Source organism: Aspergillus udagawae (assembly GCF_001078395.1).
Source record: "Aspergillus udagawae IFM 46973 DNA, scaffold_9, whole genome shotgun sequence".
Taxonomy (NCBI): Eukaryota; Fungi; Ascomycota; class Eurotiomycetes; order Eurotiales; family Aspergillaceae; genus Aspergillus; species Aspergillus udagawae.
In genome coordinates this window covers 830,374-846,032 of record NW_025091272.1, presented here as the reverse complement: position 1 = coordinate 846,032, position 15,659 = coordinate 830,374, and the positions used below count along the sequence as shown (strand labels likewise).

Genomic DNA, 15,659 nt, shown 5'->3' with positions numbered 1-15,659 from the left:
AATGTAGGTCAGAACGCAGGGCAGACAGCTCTTCTCCAATTCCGCCGTACAGGTATTCCCAGGATAGAAGCTAAGCGTATATACAAGACGGAAATATCCAGGGTGGACGTGACTCGCGATCTCCAAGTAAGTGGGATTGAAATAGGCTCAACTAAGATGCACGAGTTGCTTGATGCGCTCTGCAGAACGCGTATGTACGTACTGACGGCTACAGGAACGTGTCGGCCGGGCCTGCTTGCTTCCGTGCCTCGACTTCCGCTCAAGCAAGGGATGATATATCAAAAAGTAGTCGTCGTTGCAGTAATGGTCCCTATACACAGGGAGAAGGGCTTTTAGGTCTCCTCGTCCTCCTGTGCCCCTACAGTGAACTTTTTGCGCCCGGTTCCTGTGAGCTTTTGCAGTTTGACCCTGTCCAGCTGCTCCCCTACTTTCTTCTCGATTTGCTCGATCTCTTGTTCTGGATCGATGGCCTCCGCGTTTGCGAATTCCAATACCAATCTTCTACCCAGGAGATGCGTATTCTTGAGCGCGTCCATGGCATTTTCCGCTTCGCGAGCGCTTACGAAATCGGCAAAACCGAAACCACGAGCAGACCGGTCAAATTTCTGAGGAACCCGCACAGAGCGTAGCTGCCCATAGGCTCCAAAGAGCGATCTGACATCTTTCTTGGTTGCTTGGAATGGTAAGTTCTTGATGATGATTTTCGTGCGACGCGCCGCAATTTTCTTTGCTGTATCCTCGCGTCTTCTCTCCTCGGCGGCATCCATGGCCTTGTTAGATGCCCTTACTACCAACTCATGTTGATCGAGCTTGTAGCCATTCATTGCAGCAAGAGCAGCCTGCGCCTGAGCTTTCGTCTTGAAGTCGACAAAGCCAAAGCCCATGCTAAGTGTCTGCCCAGGTCGTTTAGGATCAGGCTTGGTTTTGATCCTGGCCGAAACGAAGCCGTCCAATGGCTTGAACAGCTCCGTGAACTTTTCATTAGTCGTAGAGAAGTTAAGATTCTTTACGAAGAGGGTCGATGTGACCACAGGTCCGTCTGCATCGTCAGCTGCGAAAGTGTCGGCTGTCGAGAAACCTTGCGACACAGCCTTGGTCTCGGGCACAGAAGTCTGCGACGCACTTGTCGCATCGAAGAGATTCGCAGGGGCCTTTTCTAAAAAGAGGATAGAGTCTCCCACTTTTCGGTATGCAAGGCCTTTAAAAGCTTTCTGCGCTTCGTCTGGTCTAGCGAATTCAACAATCGCTATTGTACCACTTGGGGGCATTAGTAGTCTTGTGATCTGGCCATATGGCTCAAATAACTTTCTCAAATCGTCAACCTTGACGCCATACGAGAAGTTTTTTACTAAAATGGCAGTATTGCCTCGCTCCCGCTGCTTGAAGGCGTCGAGATTGACACCGTTCGCTGTGAAGTAGGCTTTGGTTTCCTGAATGACATGCGTCTCAGCATGCGCTTGCTTCACGGCGGCATCTGCCGAGGTGGGATCTAGAAGGTCAGCTTTGGAGACACCAAGTCGCTCGGCCACGGAGGACATGACTGCATCAGTCTATAAAAATTGTGTTAGCCGGCTCATAGATATAGCGACTACTCCAATCTAAACTCACATTCATGTATAATGAATTCCAGCTGAATGTGGACGAAGAAGCCTCCAGCTTTCGCTTGATCTGCTTTTGTTTCTTGAGGGGCAGTTTCGACAGTTCAAGTTCGTCGATTTTGTAAGTCTTCTTCGCAGCAGCCGGCAAGATGTGCATTAAGCGGCCTTGAAAGTGCTTTCCATCCAACTCTTTATAGGCCTGGACGGCCGCATCAGGCTCGATGTACTGAACGTAGGCGAATCCCTTGCTGGTGGTAGACCGAGTGTCAAAGGCAACGTGAATCTGCAACCATTAGCGAGAGTTCGTTACGGGTGCTCTTTTGTGTGTCAAAGAAGTATAATGTGTTTAGTCGAGGTTGCTCTTCAGATATCCAAGAAGCATCTACTAAAATCTCTTGACCTGTTCGCATCATGTGCTTTTGCATCAGATGTCCCTATCAGGAAGATCATCATTCGAGCAACTCTCTAAACGGAGAGGGCGGTGGAGGGCAGTGAGAAACGAAAGGGATAATACGAACCTCTTCAACTTTGCCAAACTTGGAAAATACGGGCTCCAGATCTGATTCACTGGCATCGTAGGGTAGATTTCGAACAAATAACCGCGAGGAGAGACGTATATTTTCAATATTTATGTCAACCTCTTCTTCCTCCGTCGATGACTCGACAACAGTGTTGCCATCATAGGAGTGTTGAACGTCGGCTTTCGAGACAGTCGCTGGCTGCGGCGACGGATCGGGTTTTTGCTGGGCTGTAGAGTCGAACTCAGCCTGCTCGTCCTCGTCAAGGAGACCAAGAAGACGACTCGTCTTCGAACGAAGCCAATCGGCATCCGACACGGGCTCTGGCTCGTCTTGCGTGTGGGAAATAGCTTCACCCTCATCATCTGCATTTGTTCTCTCATGCTCTTCCTCAGTCTTGTCCAAGACCATTTGTTCTGGTTCTCGACCATGGGCCACCTTTGGTATATCATCCACTCTCGCTCTCTTCCGCTGCTTGTGAGAATGCTCCTCGACTTGTTCAGTCGTGTCATCAGGCTGGTCTTCCCGATGGTCACTTGTCGCTGTTTGGTTTTGAACTGTGTTGAGAAAGTCTTCACCATTGGCCCACGTCTTAGTTTTCGAGGGTCGCTCTATTACGGAAAGATACTCTTGCAATTGGGAATCCTTCTGGGTGCTATCCCCGTCCCGTTTACGTTTGAGTGTGTCTCCTGCGGCTGGGTCATTTGGAGCTGATTGTTTCTTGTGATTTTCTGCCTTTTTGACAGGCTCAGAGTCAATCTACAATAGTTCTGGTCAGTCTCAAGACCAACTTTGCAGGAAGTCAGCGGGCGAAGACGAAAATGACAAGCAGAACATCGGGCCAAAATCAGGATTGTTCGCAAGAAATGACATACCGGCTTAGCAATCTCTACTGAGATCTTGGACATCTTGACATATGTTTTATTGAAGTAAGAAGCCGCTTGTTGGGCTGCCTCAGGGCTTTTGAAGCCGACGAAGCCAATCCTGCGCTTGGGAAGTACATGAGCGTCTGTGATCTGGAAGCGGCTTGAAAAATGCTTCCTCAGTTGATCATTTGTAAATGTCGGCGGAAGGCCAGACACGAACACTCTTGTGTTCTCCATGATTGTGTCTCGTGGGTGTAGAGTTATCCGCAGATGATCAAGAGGGAGCCCCGAAAAAAAATTTTGGTTGATGCTTCCTTATAGTGCTAAGGCGGTGAGGAAGTTGTGGGCATGGCCCGTGCACATCCATCAACGCGAGGGTTGTCGCATCAATATTTGGACATCTAATGATGACGATGTTTATGTTCTGAAGATATACTCTCAATTCACATTTCATCTTTCGGACCTTAAGATAATTTTTCTTCTCAATCTATATTTATTGTCTCTATCTGCACCTCTTAGTCGCCCTATCTCTACTAGAAGCATGGCCACCGAAAAGGAGAAGCTGGAGCGTAAGTGTCGCGGTGCTGTCAATCATTACGAGCGCAACTGAGAAAGTCTTCCACAGCTCAGATCAAGTCCGTCGATATGGTAAGGGAGCAATTATTTCAGTCACGGAGCAGGTACTCACTTCGTTCGATAGACGGAGGAGATGCAGCAAGAGGCTGTTGAAGTTGGTATGATCTCTCTTAGCTTCCAGGAGAGTTCGGCAGCTGATATTTCTAGCCACTGAGGCGATGGAGAAATATCACATTGAGAAGGTGTGCATACGACTCGGGCTACTTGTTGTTCTTTAGGATACTTACCATTATCAGGACATTGCCCAGTACATCAAGAGAGAAGTGCGCTCTATCCGTCCGAGATGTCATGGGTCGATTGGCTGACTCGCAATTTGGCAGTTTGATTCGCGCAAGGGAGCGACATGGCATTGCGTTGTAGGAAGAAACTTTGGCAGTTTCGTTACACATGGTACGCATTGGGGTCTCATCCGCTCCGAATAGCAACTAATGTCATTCTAGAGACGAAGCACTTCATCTACTTCTACCTCGGACACTGCGCCATCCTCCTCTTCAAGACACAATAGACTCATACATTATGTTCACTTCCTACTTTTTGAATGGAGGGTCGACTTCACGAAGCTCTTTTCGGCTGAAAAATGTAACCCCGGAGTTGACCCTTCGAGAACAGTCACAGACGGAAGGGTGGGGCGCTGCTGCTGGACATAACTGACATCGGTTGCTGCTGGACAAGTCCAATGTGTCTTGATGATACAGTCCTCGGCAGCACGCTGCATGAATGACTTCGCCTGCTTACCTTGAGCGACTTTAACCGTTTGTTTTCTTGTGAAATTTTGAGATAGAAGTACAATTTTGTTTGGAAGACATGTGCAAACATGGCCTGATGGCTTGACTATCATGTTTACCGTATATCCCAGAAGAAATCGGCCGTACAATCCTAAATGACAATAGGACCTTGGTAGGATCCTGTCACACTTGCCTTGGGCAATTATTAGTATTGTGCCTGTGTTTGATGGCAGAAATGTAGCCTCTGAGGATTATTTAGACTTCGGGTCAACATATGTTCTGTCTCTCATCTGAAAACAAACGCCAAGTGCTAAGCCACGGCGCCACACGTCACCTGATTCCCGCTGCCTTGGCCCCTAGACCATCTTCCATTTAAAAGAGTCTCAGTTTGAGGCCTCATGATTTATATTTCGGCATCGTCTTATGCTAGAATCTGGAAAACTCAATAGACAATAACTCTGGGGGCTTTGTGACCTGGAAACTTCATCATGGCGATTTGCATCACATTCGGAACACATGGTAAGGTCTTCGTCCAACAACAAAACACAGCTATGTCCTCCACAATATATTGCGGGTATTCAAGCTATATAGCAATGCTTGTCCGCGATCTCACGTATATGCGTACTACCTTCGCTCACGCTGCTAAAACTGATTCACAGAATTTACCTCGATGCTCGAAGGGTACGAGAATGTCAGAGCATACTGTTACAACTGTGAGTACTGATTGAGGTCAAATGAGAGAGGTACCTGAAGCGTGAAACGGGATGTACTGATTCCAACTTGTGTAGGCCAACACTGGAACGGACACTGTATAACTCGGTGGTATGTCATGAAACCAGAATCTCATCACAGAAGAATTGCTAATGAAGTATACTTCAGGCCGTGGTTTACCATTTGCTTCATTGTATGACCTTGCGAGCCTACAGACGCCACGTAAAAGCCAGAGCTAATATCCACGACTCTAGCCCTGCATCCCTCTCTCGACACACAAGTACAAGGTGATCTTTCCCCTCAAGATGTACGTCCACAGGATTCTAAGATTTGACAGGAAGTAATATGCTACACGTGCCGATTTACTCAAGACCTGCGGTAAGGCTGCCACTTTTCCATCAAACTCGGCGCTCAAATTTCCCTTTCCCTCTCTAACAATCTACAGCGATCGACCTGATATCACGCCGGATACGAGACCTCCGCAAGGCATACCGCCAGGTCCTGCACCACCGCCACAGGCATACTATGCTGCTGGCGCTGCTGGCGGCGGTTATCCGCAGCAGGGCTACCCACCCCAGGGACCGGGGCAGGGACAACCCCAGGCACCACCGCCGCAGAACTACGGCTATAAATGATGAGCTGAGGGTCGGTGATTTGTTGTCGTTTTTTATGATGTCTATCCTGCTTCGTGAATGGAATTTGGCTCGTTGCGTTTAGTAAATATACCACAGTCGAAGAGCAATGCAAGTGTTGCTAGCATTATATGCCAACGGTAAGGTGATTAATGAAATTAATATTATCTACTTAAGACAACAAACGGGGTATAAATCGAGCATGACAAAATGAGACCTCATAGATCCCAACACAAAGGCAATAATCAGACATCACTTCGTATCTTCCGTCGTCAGAATAGTTCCACGAATGGTAGCTTCAGGCGCTTGTCTTTGCTTCCATCTTCTCTGTCGGTGTCGCAACACCAGAAGAATTATCTTCGTGCTCTCGTGATTTCTGGCCAACAAGGGCAGGCCTCTTCCCTGTGAGATCGAGGGCCATGAGTCTGACGACCCGCATGATACTTTGACGACCTTCCCAGAGAGGGAAGATGACTACGCCAAACGTAGTGCAGAAAAGCCAGATCAGACCAACTACCACCCAGCCGGTGAAGAATTTCTTGCTGAAAACGTATGAAGAGCCATACATGGGGATTGGCCACAACAGCAGAAAACAGATCACCATGCCGACGGTCAGCGTACGAGAGTAGAGAGCCGCCTTGTTGAGTTTGCGCTGTTCCTCTTCCTCCGCTCGTGTGTCGCGGACGTCAAGCTCACCAGGAATCAGTTCGATGTCGACGTGCGCGGCCGCTGCAACATCTGTATCGTCGACTTTGCGAATAGAGCGCATCGACTCGTAGTCGTAGTTTTGAGTGCCGAAAAGGTATGTCAGAACCGGCGAGAAGATGATCGGGCTGAGCAGAGCCGCGACGTTACCAGCAAGCATAGGGTAGCTATTATTTCCCAGTTAGCGAACGGGGACAAACTGCCAGAGGCCAATACAAAACTCACTTCGCCCCGGTACTTGCGACGGTGAGTACACCAAATTCCTTCTTGGCGGTCACAAGCCAGGCAATAAGAGAGACCGCAAGTCCAAGAACTGGTGAGCAGGCAGCAGCAATCCAATTTTGTTGCTTCCAGACAAGAGTCATGGCCCCGGGAAACACCGCAGAGGAGATGATGACACCCATGAGCAAGTACAGATAGCCCATACCAATTCCGGCGTAGTAGAGCCCCGTCGCAAATCCAGCCATGACGAGAGCGAATGCAATACAAGACATGTGAGAGACCCATACTAATCTCTTGCCCTTGGCGGCAGGGTTGATGTACGCTTGATAGACATCGTAAGTGACGATAGAGGAGACGGCAATCAACTGAGCTGAGAAAGCCGAAGTAACTGCCATAAATACCATAAGGGTCGTGCATACAGCTCCACTGTAACCCAGAAGCTTGACCGCAGCAAATGGCAGTACAAGGCCAGCGGTGACATCGTCGGAGTTAATTCTTTGGGCCCCCTCGAGGGCAAGCGCAGAGATTCCCATGGTGGTCGCGCACAGCCAGGGTATAGCAAACCAGCACAGACCTCCAATAACATATCCGGGGAAAGCGTGTACAGGACTTGCCGCAATGGCTGGAAGCAATCAGTATCCCCATGAGACAGTGGTTCTTTCGAGGATAGAATAGACGCACCTTTATTGTAGTATCCATTGTCAAGGAAAACGGTGCTATTTACTGTCGTCAGCAATCTGGCATGGAGCCCGAGTTATGCATGTTACGAACCCAAAGTTACCTGCAAAACATTTGTCAGACTTTATGTTTTCGTAGAGGGAGGTCTAGGGGTACACACCGACAAGATTGATCACCCAGAAAATACCCCCTTCCTTGGATCTCATTGTAAGGTAACTTCCTTGAGCGTTGCCTTCCACTGGATGAAGCTCAGAGGCTGCAACCAGTGCATCATACACCTTGCCAGGGGATCCCAGCTCCGCATTCGTTGCATAGGCGGAAAACGCGAAGATGAAAATAACAACAATAATGACCACAGTGTGCATGTAGTCAGTGATAAATGTTGCTTTGATACCACCGAAAAGCGTATAGACCACAACACCTATGGGGAGCAGGAAACAGGCTGCAGCTGTGTGAACCCCAGTCAAAGAAGTTAAAACAGCGGAACCACCAGTGACTAACATAGCAGTGACGAGAATATTGGTCATGAGGCAGAATACAATGAACACTAAATGCACTGCGGTTCCATATCGCGCGCGGAGAGCTTCCAGAAAGGTATGGGCGTTGGGCGCTCGTCTTTTGAGCTCGATAGCGAGTGTCGCAAACAATATAATCTGAACGCAGGCACCTATTCCCGGTCAATATCAATAATGCTGTCGCATTTCTCAAAGTCATGGTTTGCCCTTAGGACTAACCTGAAGCATAGAAGAAGGGCCCCGAGACACCGTACTGGTAAGCCACAGCTGAAGATTGTAGAAGGGTAGCTGCCCAAGTCCAACTACTGACAACAGCTGCGGCGACCAAACCCGATTTTACAGACCGTCCAGCGGTTGAGAACATTTCGGATGTCTGGACTTCATGCTGATATCTGTAATTCAATCCATTATTAACATAACATCGGATAAAAAAGAGGCATTGCACCAGATACCACATATAACACAATGAGAAAGGACGTGGCAAGCTCTTACCTCCTCAAAGCCCAGGTAATGAAGATCATCACCAACGAAAAAGCGAGACCCAATCCAATAATGATGCCATAGCCAAACCCTTGCGAAAGGGGGGCAACAAACTTGACCTCCTCTGAGGACATGTTTGACAACCTGTGATTGCCACTCACTGCAAAGTAAAAGAGTAGTGTACTCGACTTGTATAAAATGGCGTAGCTTGTACCGAGATTCCACGTGGATTATCAGGCTGATAATCACCAGTAGATCTGTGGAGTCTGCTGTGTATCTGGACCAGAACCCCAGAGTAGGAGGCACCTTCCATACATATAGCTGTTACTGCAGACTGCATATCAATGGAGATCCAAATAATTCTCCGAATTCGCAGACATCATGCTGATCAACATTATGCTTCATCTTCCGATAGGAAATACGAGCCGCCCGTGACTCCACGATAAGGGGATATTTTCGTAATTAGCATGCCTCAGGACCCTGGACAGCGATGTGCTATCAGTCTCATTCTGATGTAGGGCCACAGGGCCACGGGCACACGGCGCCACATGGGGTTGCTGGTGGTCCTTCTTGCTTCAGTTCCTGTTTTCGAATTAGTGGTCTGTGCAATTACGGTAGGGTGGAAGTAGGTTATCTCTAACAGCTCGAATTTGAACGTCCTCATTGGCGGACGTTGTTTTCGTAGCTCATCCTTATCAATCCAAGATAGATCGAAGCGAATGGCGATTGGTTGTGGAAGCAGTGTTTTTGATAAGGCAGCCTTCCGGCCCCGGCCTCCTTAGATATCATGATAGTGGAGTGGTTGACTGAGCAGTTATGTAACCTGCAAACAGTTAGCAACAACGTATTGACCAGAGTTGGCAATGGTATTATTCAAGACCCGCGACTACCTAATAGGGGCGAGCGCACGATGACCAGTCCAACTTCGATGGGCTTGTGTAAGTTTCCAGTGAGTCTCGACGCAGCGGAGCTGGCCAATGCCAATAGACTGGAGGAACCTAATGTTCGTTCCCTCAAGACCTTCTACAATCAGTGAAAGACCAGAGACTCAGACCATGTACCATAGTCAGAACCAGAGCGCTGAATAGAGTAATGCTTGAGTGTTGATAACAACTCCGGGCTGCTTATCTCTTATAAATCCAAAGAAGGCTGAATTATATCAGCCAGTCCGATATGGTGTAACGGCTAACATCGCCGTCTTTCACACGGCAGCTCGGGGTTCGACTCCCCGTATCGGAGCTTAATCACAACATTTTTTAATTTGATTTTTTATATCCTCCCAAATGTATCTTGGCTTATATAGCAAAAGTTTGTGGCTCCTTTCGTAAATTATCCGATATGGTGTAATGGCTAACATCGCCGTCTTTCACACGGCAGCTCGGGGTTCGATTCCCCGTATCGGAGGTCAACAAATTTTTTAATCTTTTCGTCTCAAATTCTTTTTGTTCTCGCTTCCCCTATGGCTCTGTTCATGGCCTCTGACAACAATGTTCAGTTCCTGTACAATATACTTGTTACCACTATCCTTTCTTCTCTCGTAGAGCTTGTCTTTTGGTCTGACTCATGAAGTGGCTTTGCTATCCCTTTACTGTGTGCTGAGAAATACAAAGCGGTGGACGGCTGGGTGACAACCACAGCCACAGCCACCTAGATCCCCGACATTTAGATATAGGTGGAAGAGCTGCACTGGGGATGGCTGGCTGTAGGAATGTTGTCAATCTGTGGCTTTTGACTGAGTGGCTCAGCCAACCTTAAATATTATGTACTGTTATCAACTATTATTATCATCAACTGGGCCTCTAGCTCCTGTCCCAAGGTCCCAAGAGTGTAGGTGTGGATTTGGAGAGCAGCTCAGTTGCAGCTTGTCACTGCACATGATTGTTCTACGCGAGTACTCAATCGCACGAAGCGACCGGGACTTACTATTGTCCTGAAGAGAGAAAAATTTTGGATTCCCGTGTCCACAACGAAGAATTGTGCAGGCCTTCTCCGGCCCCCCTGTGTCAGGATGTTTAATTAATAATAACGAGCCGACTGAACTGCCACCATCTGGGGATCAGTCGGGCACAGGACGCACGGCGAGGACCGAAAATGCGTACTTCAATGATGACATGCAGAACAAAAGAAGATGAATCCTAGCGTAATCGATCTTGAAGCAGATCTAGGCCTTGAGTTGATGATAGTAACATCAATTTGCGAATCGCGAAGATTGTGGGAGATGAAAGTTGCTATGGGCAAGACCACAGTCTCCCATGATTCGCATCTGCGGTGGGGGGATATTAATAGTAAAATCGGCATACTCCTACAGCTTTCCCTTTTTCTGCGCGGAATTGGAAGTGATCATCATCCCTTAATACTCAACGGAACATACGGATAACGGGGCGTTGATACAGCCTGTCTATGGGTAGTGCTGTGTAGTATCATCCATGGCAGATTTTCGAATCATTCTTGCAAAACCAATCTGCCAAGTAACATAGCATGACTACCTAGACTCACTACAATTATTGTACACAGAAATGCCTTCTGAACCACGGATGGGCTTAATTTTTCAAGCCGGTTTAAGCCACAAAAATCTCGCCGAGAGTTCCAAGCCCGTCGTAAGCAGAGGCTAGAATAATAATGGAGCTGTCACTGTCGTTCTACGAGACTACAACAGGCAGAATTTGGATGAGTCGGGCCCACTAGAATCGACTATGTACTAATTTTCAGTTGTAAGCAATTTTTGTTTAATTGTTCTGGTACAGCTAGTGGATTGTGCTCCATATCTCCAGGCACAGAAGACTTGTCATTCGAGGCTGCGATGGAAAATTTGGTCAATAGCTACGTACAGACCTCTTGGCGGTCGCTGGTCGCGAAAGATTAAGAGCGCTCATATTACTCCATATTGTCAACGGCTCAACATTTAATTTGGACGATAAATAAGGCATCACTCATAGACTCATAACAGCAATGGAGACCTTTGACTATTCTGCCTATCCATGAATATACATGAATGACAATAGAATGCTTGAAGCATCTAGGTAGTTGATACACTAAATATTATTAACCGTGGCTCCCTGCTCAATTTTATGCGAGTGCTAATGTCTAGACCCGTGAACTATCTGAACTATCTGCTGAACCCTGGATACCAAGTCAAGCAATCTCCAACCAGATCGCATTAATATTATTATTGTCATTGCTCACTCCATTTCAAACCAACTCAAAAAATCATTGTAAAATAATAATCTTTTTTCAGCATTCTTCCGTACCACAGTCTGCCAAAACCCACGAATCCACAGGACCATCCGCAAAGTGAGGTACATACTAGTTGCCGGAAGGCTATGTACTGTTAACGTTCAGGCCACACCTTTCTCTTTTCATCTTATTCCACTCTCTGTACAACTTTCATCGTTTATTGTTTTTTTTTTTATCACAAAGCTTCATATGCCTTGATCTTCAGCCAGCCAATTGAAATTGTCTTTCGTTGATCCTTTCTTTCGTTTCTGCATCCAATACTCCATCCATTCCACGCCCTTTCTCCTTTGCGCGATTTTGTGGCTAGAGGCCAGCCGCACACTCGTGATTCCCTACATGTGCTCAGCCTTAGACTGGTCTCGAAGTGATTGATGATCGGAGCGACTGTTCCAGTCCCCGCCTGATAGGCGACGTTTCACGCGGCTTGGCAACAACACTCTTCTTCTGGGGAGAGAAAACAAGGCCCATCTTCGTATTCTTCACCACCCAGTCCTTTCGGTCACTCTGTCGACCTGTCTCTCGCTCCCCTTCGTCTAGATCGACGTTCGACAAAAGGCTTGCTGAGGCTTGCCTGTCTGTATAGACAAACGCTCGGTACTTTCCATGACCAAAACTCCGAACGTGACCTCCTGATTCTGCCAACGTCTTGTCGAACAGTCAGTCAGGTCAACAAACCGGCAAGGCCACCACGTCGTCTCTCTATCCTCTCCCTTGACCCTCTTTATTCGTACCATCAGCAGTCTCGGACAGCATCCACGCCGCCGCTAGGTGGTTGAACCGTCATATTGTATCCTGCGACCGAAACTCCGGCGGACTCGAGCTCCGTCACGGAGCACTTCGTCAAAATTTACGCACACAATTCGCGAGCCTCTCTTTTCGGGGGGTCATTCGATCCCTCGTTTAGAAGAGGTCCTGGAGGCTTCCGTTCACGAGAGGGCTACACGAATGTAACGCCCAAACCGCCCAGGCGCAAAATGTATATTCCAAATTCGATGTGGACATGGTCCTTTGTCATCGTCACTTTCATCCAGACTGCCATAACGCTCGCGCTAGAATGGTATGTGGGCCTGAATGTCTATAAATATTTAATACGCTGTTAATGCTAACGCATGGTGTTTTAGTTACATTTTCGCCAACTACCAGAGCCAGCTTACAAAGAAAGCCGAGGCTGTCACCGCATCAAAAACGATCCCTATTTTCTTAGCGCTCTACAGCTTCGGATTTCTATATGAGCTGGTGCTTGTATACGATGCCTTGCGGATGAAAAACACGATTCAGGTCATTGGTTTATGTCTTTGCAACATTGGACTCTTGATCTATGGGGCAGTGCAGGTTCAGCAGGTGAAGGAGGCTGTCTCCATTCTGACAGACAACACGGCTATCAATGAGAACGTATGGGGAGAAACCGAGCCTTTTCTGGTCATCATTCCATGCGTTGTGGCAATGGGTACGGTTCTTATGATGATGGTTGCATGGAAACTTTACGATGAATTTGCATGGTCCATCTACAAGCATATCAGTGCTGATCTGCGAATGAAGCGTCGCTTTCTCACATACCAGGTTTGTGACTCCTACTCACCGAATGAAGATCAAGAAAAAACATGAGGATTTACCAATGGCCAGATCTATGTCGCACTTCTCAAATTTGATTTTTTCTTCTTCCTCGGGTTCACGGTGCAGTTCGTCGTTATCGTCACCGATAAAGCCGACATTGAGTTCTCTCTGACCCTAGCTGCTATACCTGTGACGATCTTGATTCTGGTTTGCGCGGCAATATTTGTTCGACGTGAGAGCTCAGTGGGAATGATCATCATCATCGTATGTTTCCTGCTTCCGCAACCTATGTTACTGTTTCTGACCATAAGTCTAGCTTCTTTACTTTGCAGCTATGGCCTATTTCCTATTCAAGCTTGTGCGCATGTACCAACCACAGACTTACAAGGAGTACCTGCCAGCCCGGCGTTCACTCACGTTCTTTGCTGTCATCACGATTGTTCTCATCATCATGACTATCATCAACGCTTGCATGTGCATGCACAATTTCCACAAGGGACTGAAGCCCCATATCAACAAGAGAAAGTCGAGCAAGGAGGCGGAGAAGACCACCGAGCTGTCCTCGAATGTGGCTGGCGCGATACCCAATCGAATGATGATTGATTGAGCCTTGCTGTTTTGCTCCTCACGACCGATTTCAATAAATTGAAAAAGAAACGGAGGACTGAAAGAAACGAAAGCGCAATCACGCGGCTTTTCGCTTCTTCATTCCGTGTATTAGAACGGACACCGCGAGTACGCGGTAGTACTCGATCAATACCTCGCTTGCGGGCTTTTGGGTACTGACAATGGGGCATGTTTTTGGAACCTTCGATATGATACCTTACCTGCGTTTATTAGGCTGCCCGACGATTTTTTCGACCTCCTGAAGTTTGGTTGAGCGATTTTCATTCAGTCGTATTCAGTCACTTCCCGTTCCGTCCCTTACTCTGCTTCCTATTCCTTGATGGCACAACGGCGTTCATTTGATGACTGTTTCTATTCCCCTTCAGGTTCTGGTATATCACGAATGTGCATCTACTCTGGCGTGTATTGTAACTATTTTAAACTCAAATATAACTTAATCATCATATATCAAATATTCTGAAGTGTTAGACAGAATGGATCCTAGCTAGTTTTGGTAGACTCTCAGCTCTGGCTCGCCATGAGTGATGATCAGAGCGCAACTGCAGGTTGGCTTCATTCGAATGGTATGCGACAGCTCTTCGTAAAACAATGAGAAATACACATTACTACTAAATTCTACGGAGTACCTAGCCACCTCTCATTCATTGATGTTGATTGCCAAAGTCTGAGCTTTATCAGTTCAGGGGTCAGAAAGTGGAGGGCGGATATGATTGGGTCACTTGAAGCTGGGGTAAGTCTTTTAAGGTAAAGGCATGTAACCATACGTTACCATACCCGACTGGCTGGAAATCGTGATCGTGGCCTCTTTCTGGCAACTCGCGACCTCACCTCACATATCCTCTGCCAGCTAATTCATCTCCCAATTCATCAGTTTTTCTTCTTTCGCTGTCACCACAAAATTTTTTACTCCTTCTATTAGTCCTTGTTTTATTCGCAGTCAAATTTTTTCGTCGCCTTCATTGATTTCCTCTTCTCCCCTTTCCTCATTCAATTGCTCAAGATGGTGAGTACCTCTTTCGATCGTCGTCCCTTGAGAAGTAGCGCTATGTGCTTTGCGGACGGAAGCTCCAATTGCTCATTTCAAACCGGCACTCTACATTGAATCGAATGTTGACCATAGTCGTGCAACTGTTCCAGGCCTCTGCTCGTGCTGCTTCTCCCTTGACCTCTGGTGCTGAGTCCGGCCCTGACACCAAGTCTTCTGGCGCCGGTGCTGGGGCTTCCGCCACTGGCTCCGTGAACCGTCCTTCTTCTCCTACTCCTCCCGGTGGTCCCAGAGCTGCTTTGCGTCGCCGCGCGGCCGCAGACCACAAGGAATCTCTCCGCAATGCTAGGCCCAGCTCTACCCGTGCCGCCGGTGCGGGTGGTTCCTCCGGCACTATGCTCAAGCTCTACACCGACGAGAGCCCTGGTCTGAGGGTCGATCCTGTTGTCGTTCTGGTGCTCAGCTTGGGCTTCATTTTCTCCGTTGTCGGTCTTCACGGTATGTGTGGTGTGCGTCCCGAAAGCTCAGCCAATGCTCTAATACTTGTTGCTATTGCAGTCATCGCCAAGATCACCCGCAAGTTCTCCTCGTGAGCTGCTGAAAAGCGTCGTTTCGTCTATTCCTCGCGATCATGGTTTCGTTGGTCAAATCCGTACATAAATGGAGTCGCCAGATGAGACAGTGGTTAACATCACCGTCCTCTTCCTGTCAGACGTTAAGAACATTGAGAACTTGGAAGCGAGGATGATAGGCGTGGTGGTATATTCAGTTCCTTCGATGTTTTCCCTTCAATCATATACCCCTTGGTGTCACTTTTCCCTGTACCGGTGCATATCGAAGATTCAAGAGCGGCATGACCTGAAAACAGCATGCCTCCTCGCACAAGCCAGTTGAGAGTGCTTGAGTTCAAACCTATCTGCAGCATAGGTTAATGCCACTATGATATTGCCGTTGCAATCCACAATGACCTCAT

At 47.7% G+C, this 15,659-nt stretch overlaps 5 protein-coding genes and 2 non-coding genes across 7 annotated transcripts; 5 read left to right on the top strand and 2 right to left on the bottom strand.

Moving 5' to 3' along the window:
- Positions 1-332: 332 nt before the first annotated feature.
- On the bottom strand, positions 333-3,219 carry mrd1 (RNA-binding ribosome biosynthesis protein MRD1; the record flags this gene model as incomplete). The annotated part of the gene is made up of 4 exons (XM_043295366.1): positions 333-1,550; positions 1,609-1,881; positions 2,117-2,875; positions 2,992-3,219. 4 exons carry the CDS (start codon positions 3,217-3,219, stop codon positions 333-335), a joined length of 2,478 nt encoding a protein of 825 aa, XP_043151301.1.
- Positions 3,220-4,831: 1,612 nt separating this feature from the next.
- Aud_010529 (rhodopsin family protein) lies at positions 4,832-5,689 on the top strand (the record flags this gene model as incomplete). The annotated part of the gene is made up of 6 exons (XM_043295365.1): positions 4,832-4,862; positions 5,003-5,056; positions 5,132-5,165; positions 5,223-5,247; positions 5,309-5,361; positions 5,500-5,689. The coding sequence occupies 6 exons, from the start codon at positions 4,832-4,834 to the stop codon at positions 5,687-5,689; spliced, it is 387 nt and encodes a 128-aa protein (XP_043151300.1).
- Positions 5,690-5,984: 295 nt separating this feature from the next.
- Aud_010528 (sodium:solute symporter family protein) lies at positions 5,985-8,420 on the bottom strand (the record flags this gene model as incomplete). The annotated part of the gene is made up of 7 exons (XM_043295364.1): positions 5,985-6,558; positions 6,617-7,235; positions 7,295-7,329; positions 7,385-7,394; positions 7,452-7,958; positions 8,026-8,198; positions 8,299-8,420. 7 exons carry the CDS (start codon positions 8,418-8,420, stop codon positions 5,985-5,987), a joined length of 2,040 nt encoding a protein of 679 aa, XP_043151299.1.
- Positions 8,421-9,453: 1,033 nt separating this feature from the next.
- Positions 9,454-9,525, top strand: Aud_010527. The gene has a single exon. It is a non-coding gene; the product is annotated as a tRNA-Glu (tRNA).
- Positions 9,526-9,618: 93 nt separating this feature from the next.
- Positions 9,619-9,690, top strand: Aud_010526. The gene has a single exon. It is a non-coding gene; the product is annotated as a tRNA-Glu (tRNA).
- Positions 9,691-12,494: 2,804 nt separating this feature from the next.
- Positions 12,495-13,681, top strand: Aud_010525 (uncharacterized protein; the record flags this gene model as incomplete). Its single annotated transcript, XM_043295363.1, has 4 exons — positions 12,495-12,577; positions 12,642-13,080; positions 13,144-13,338; positions 13,391-13,681. The coding sequence occupies 4 exons, from the start codon at positions 12,495-12,497 to the stop codon at positions 13,679-13,681; spliced, it is 1,008 nt and encodes a 335-aa protein (XP_043151298.1).
- A 1,020-nt stretch (positions 13,682-14,701) lies between these two features.
- Aud_010524 (SEC61-beta family protein) lies at positions 14,702-15,279 on the top strand (the record flags this gene model as incomplete). The annotated part of the gene is made up of 3 exons (XM_043295362.1): positions 14,702-14,704; positions 14,767-15,184; positions 15,245-15,279. The coding sequence occupies 3 exons, from the start codon at positions 14,702-14,704 to the stop codon at positions 15,277-15,279; spliced, it is 456 nt and encodes a 151-aa protein (XP_043151297.1).
- Positions 15,280-15,659: the final 380 nt, after the last annotated feature.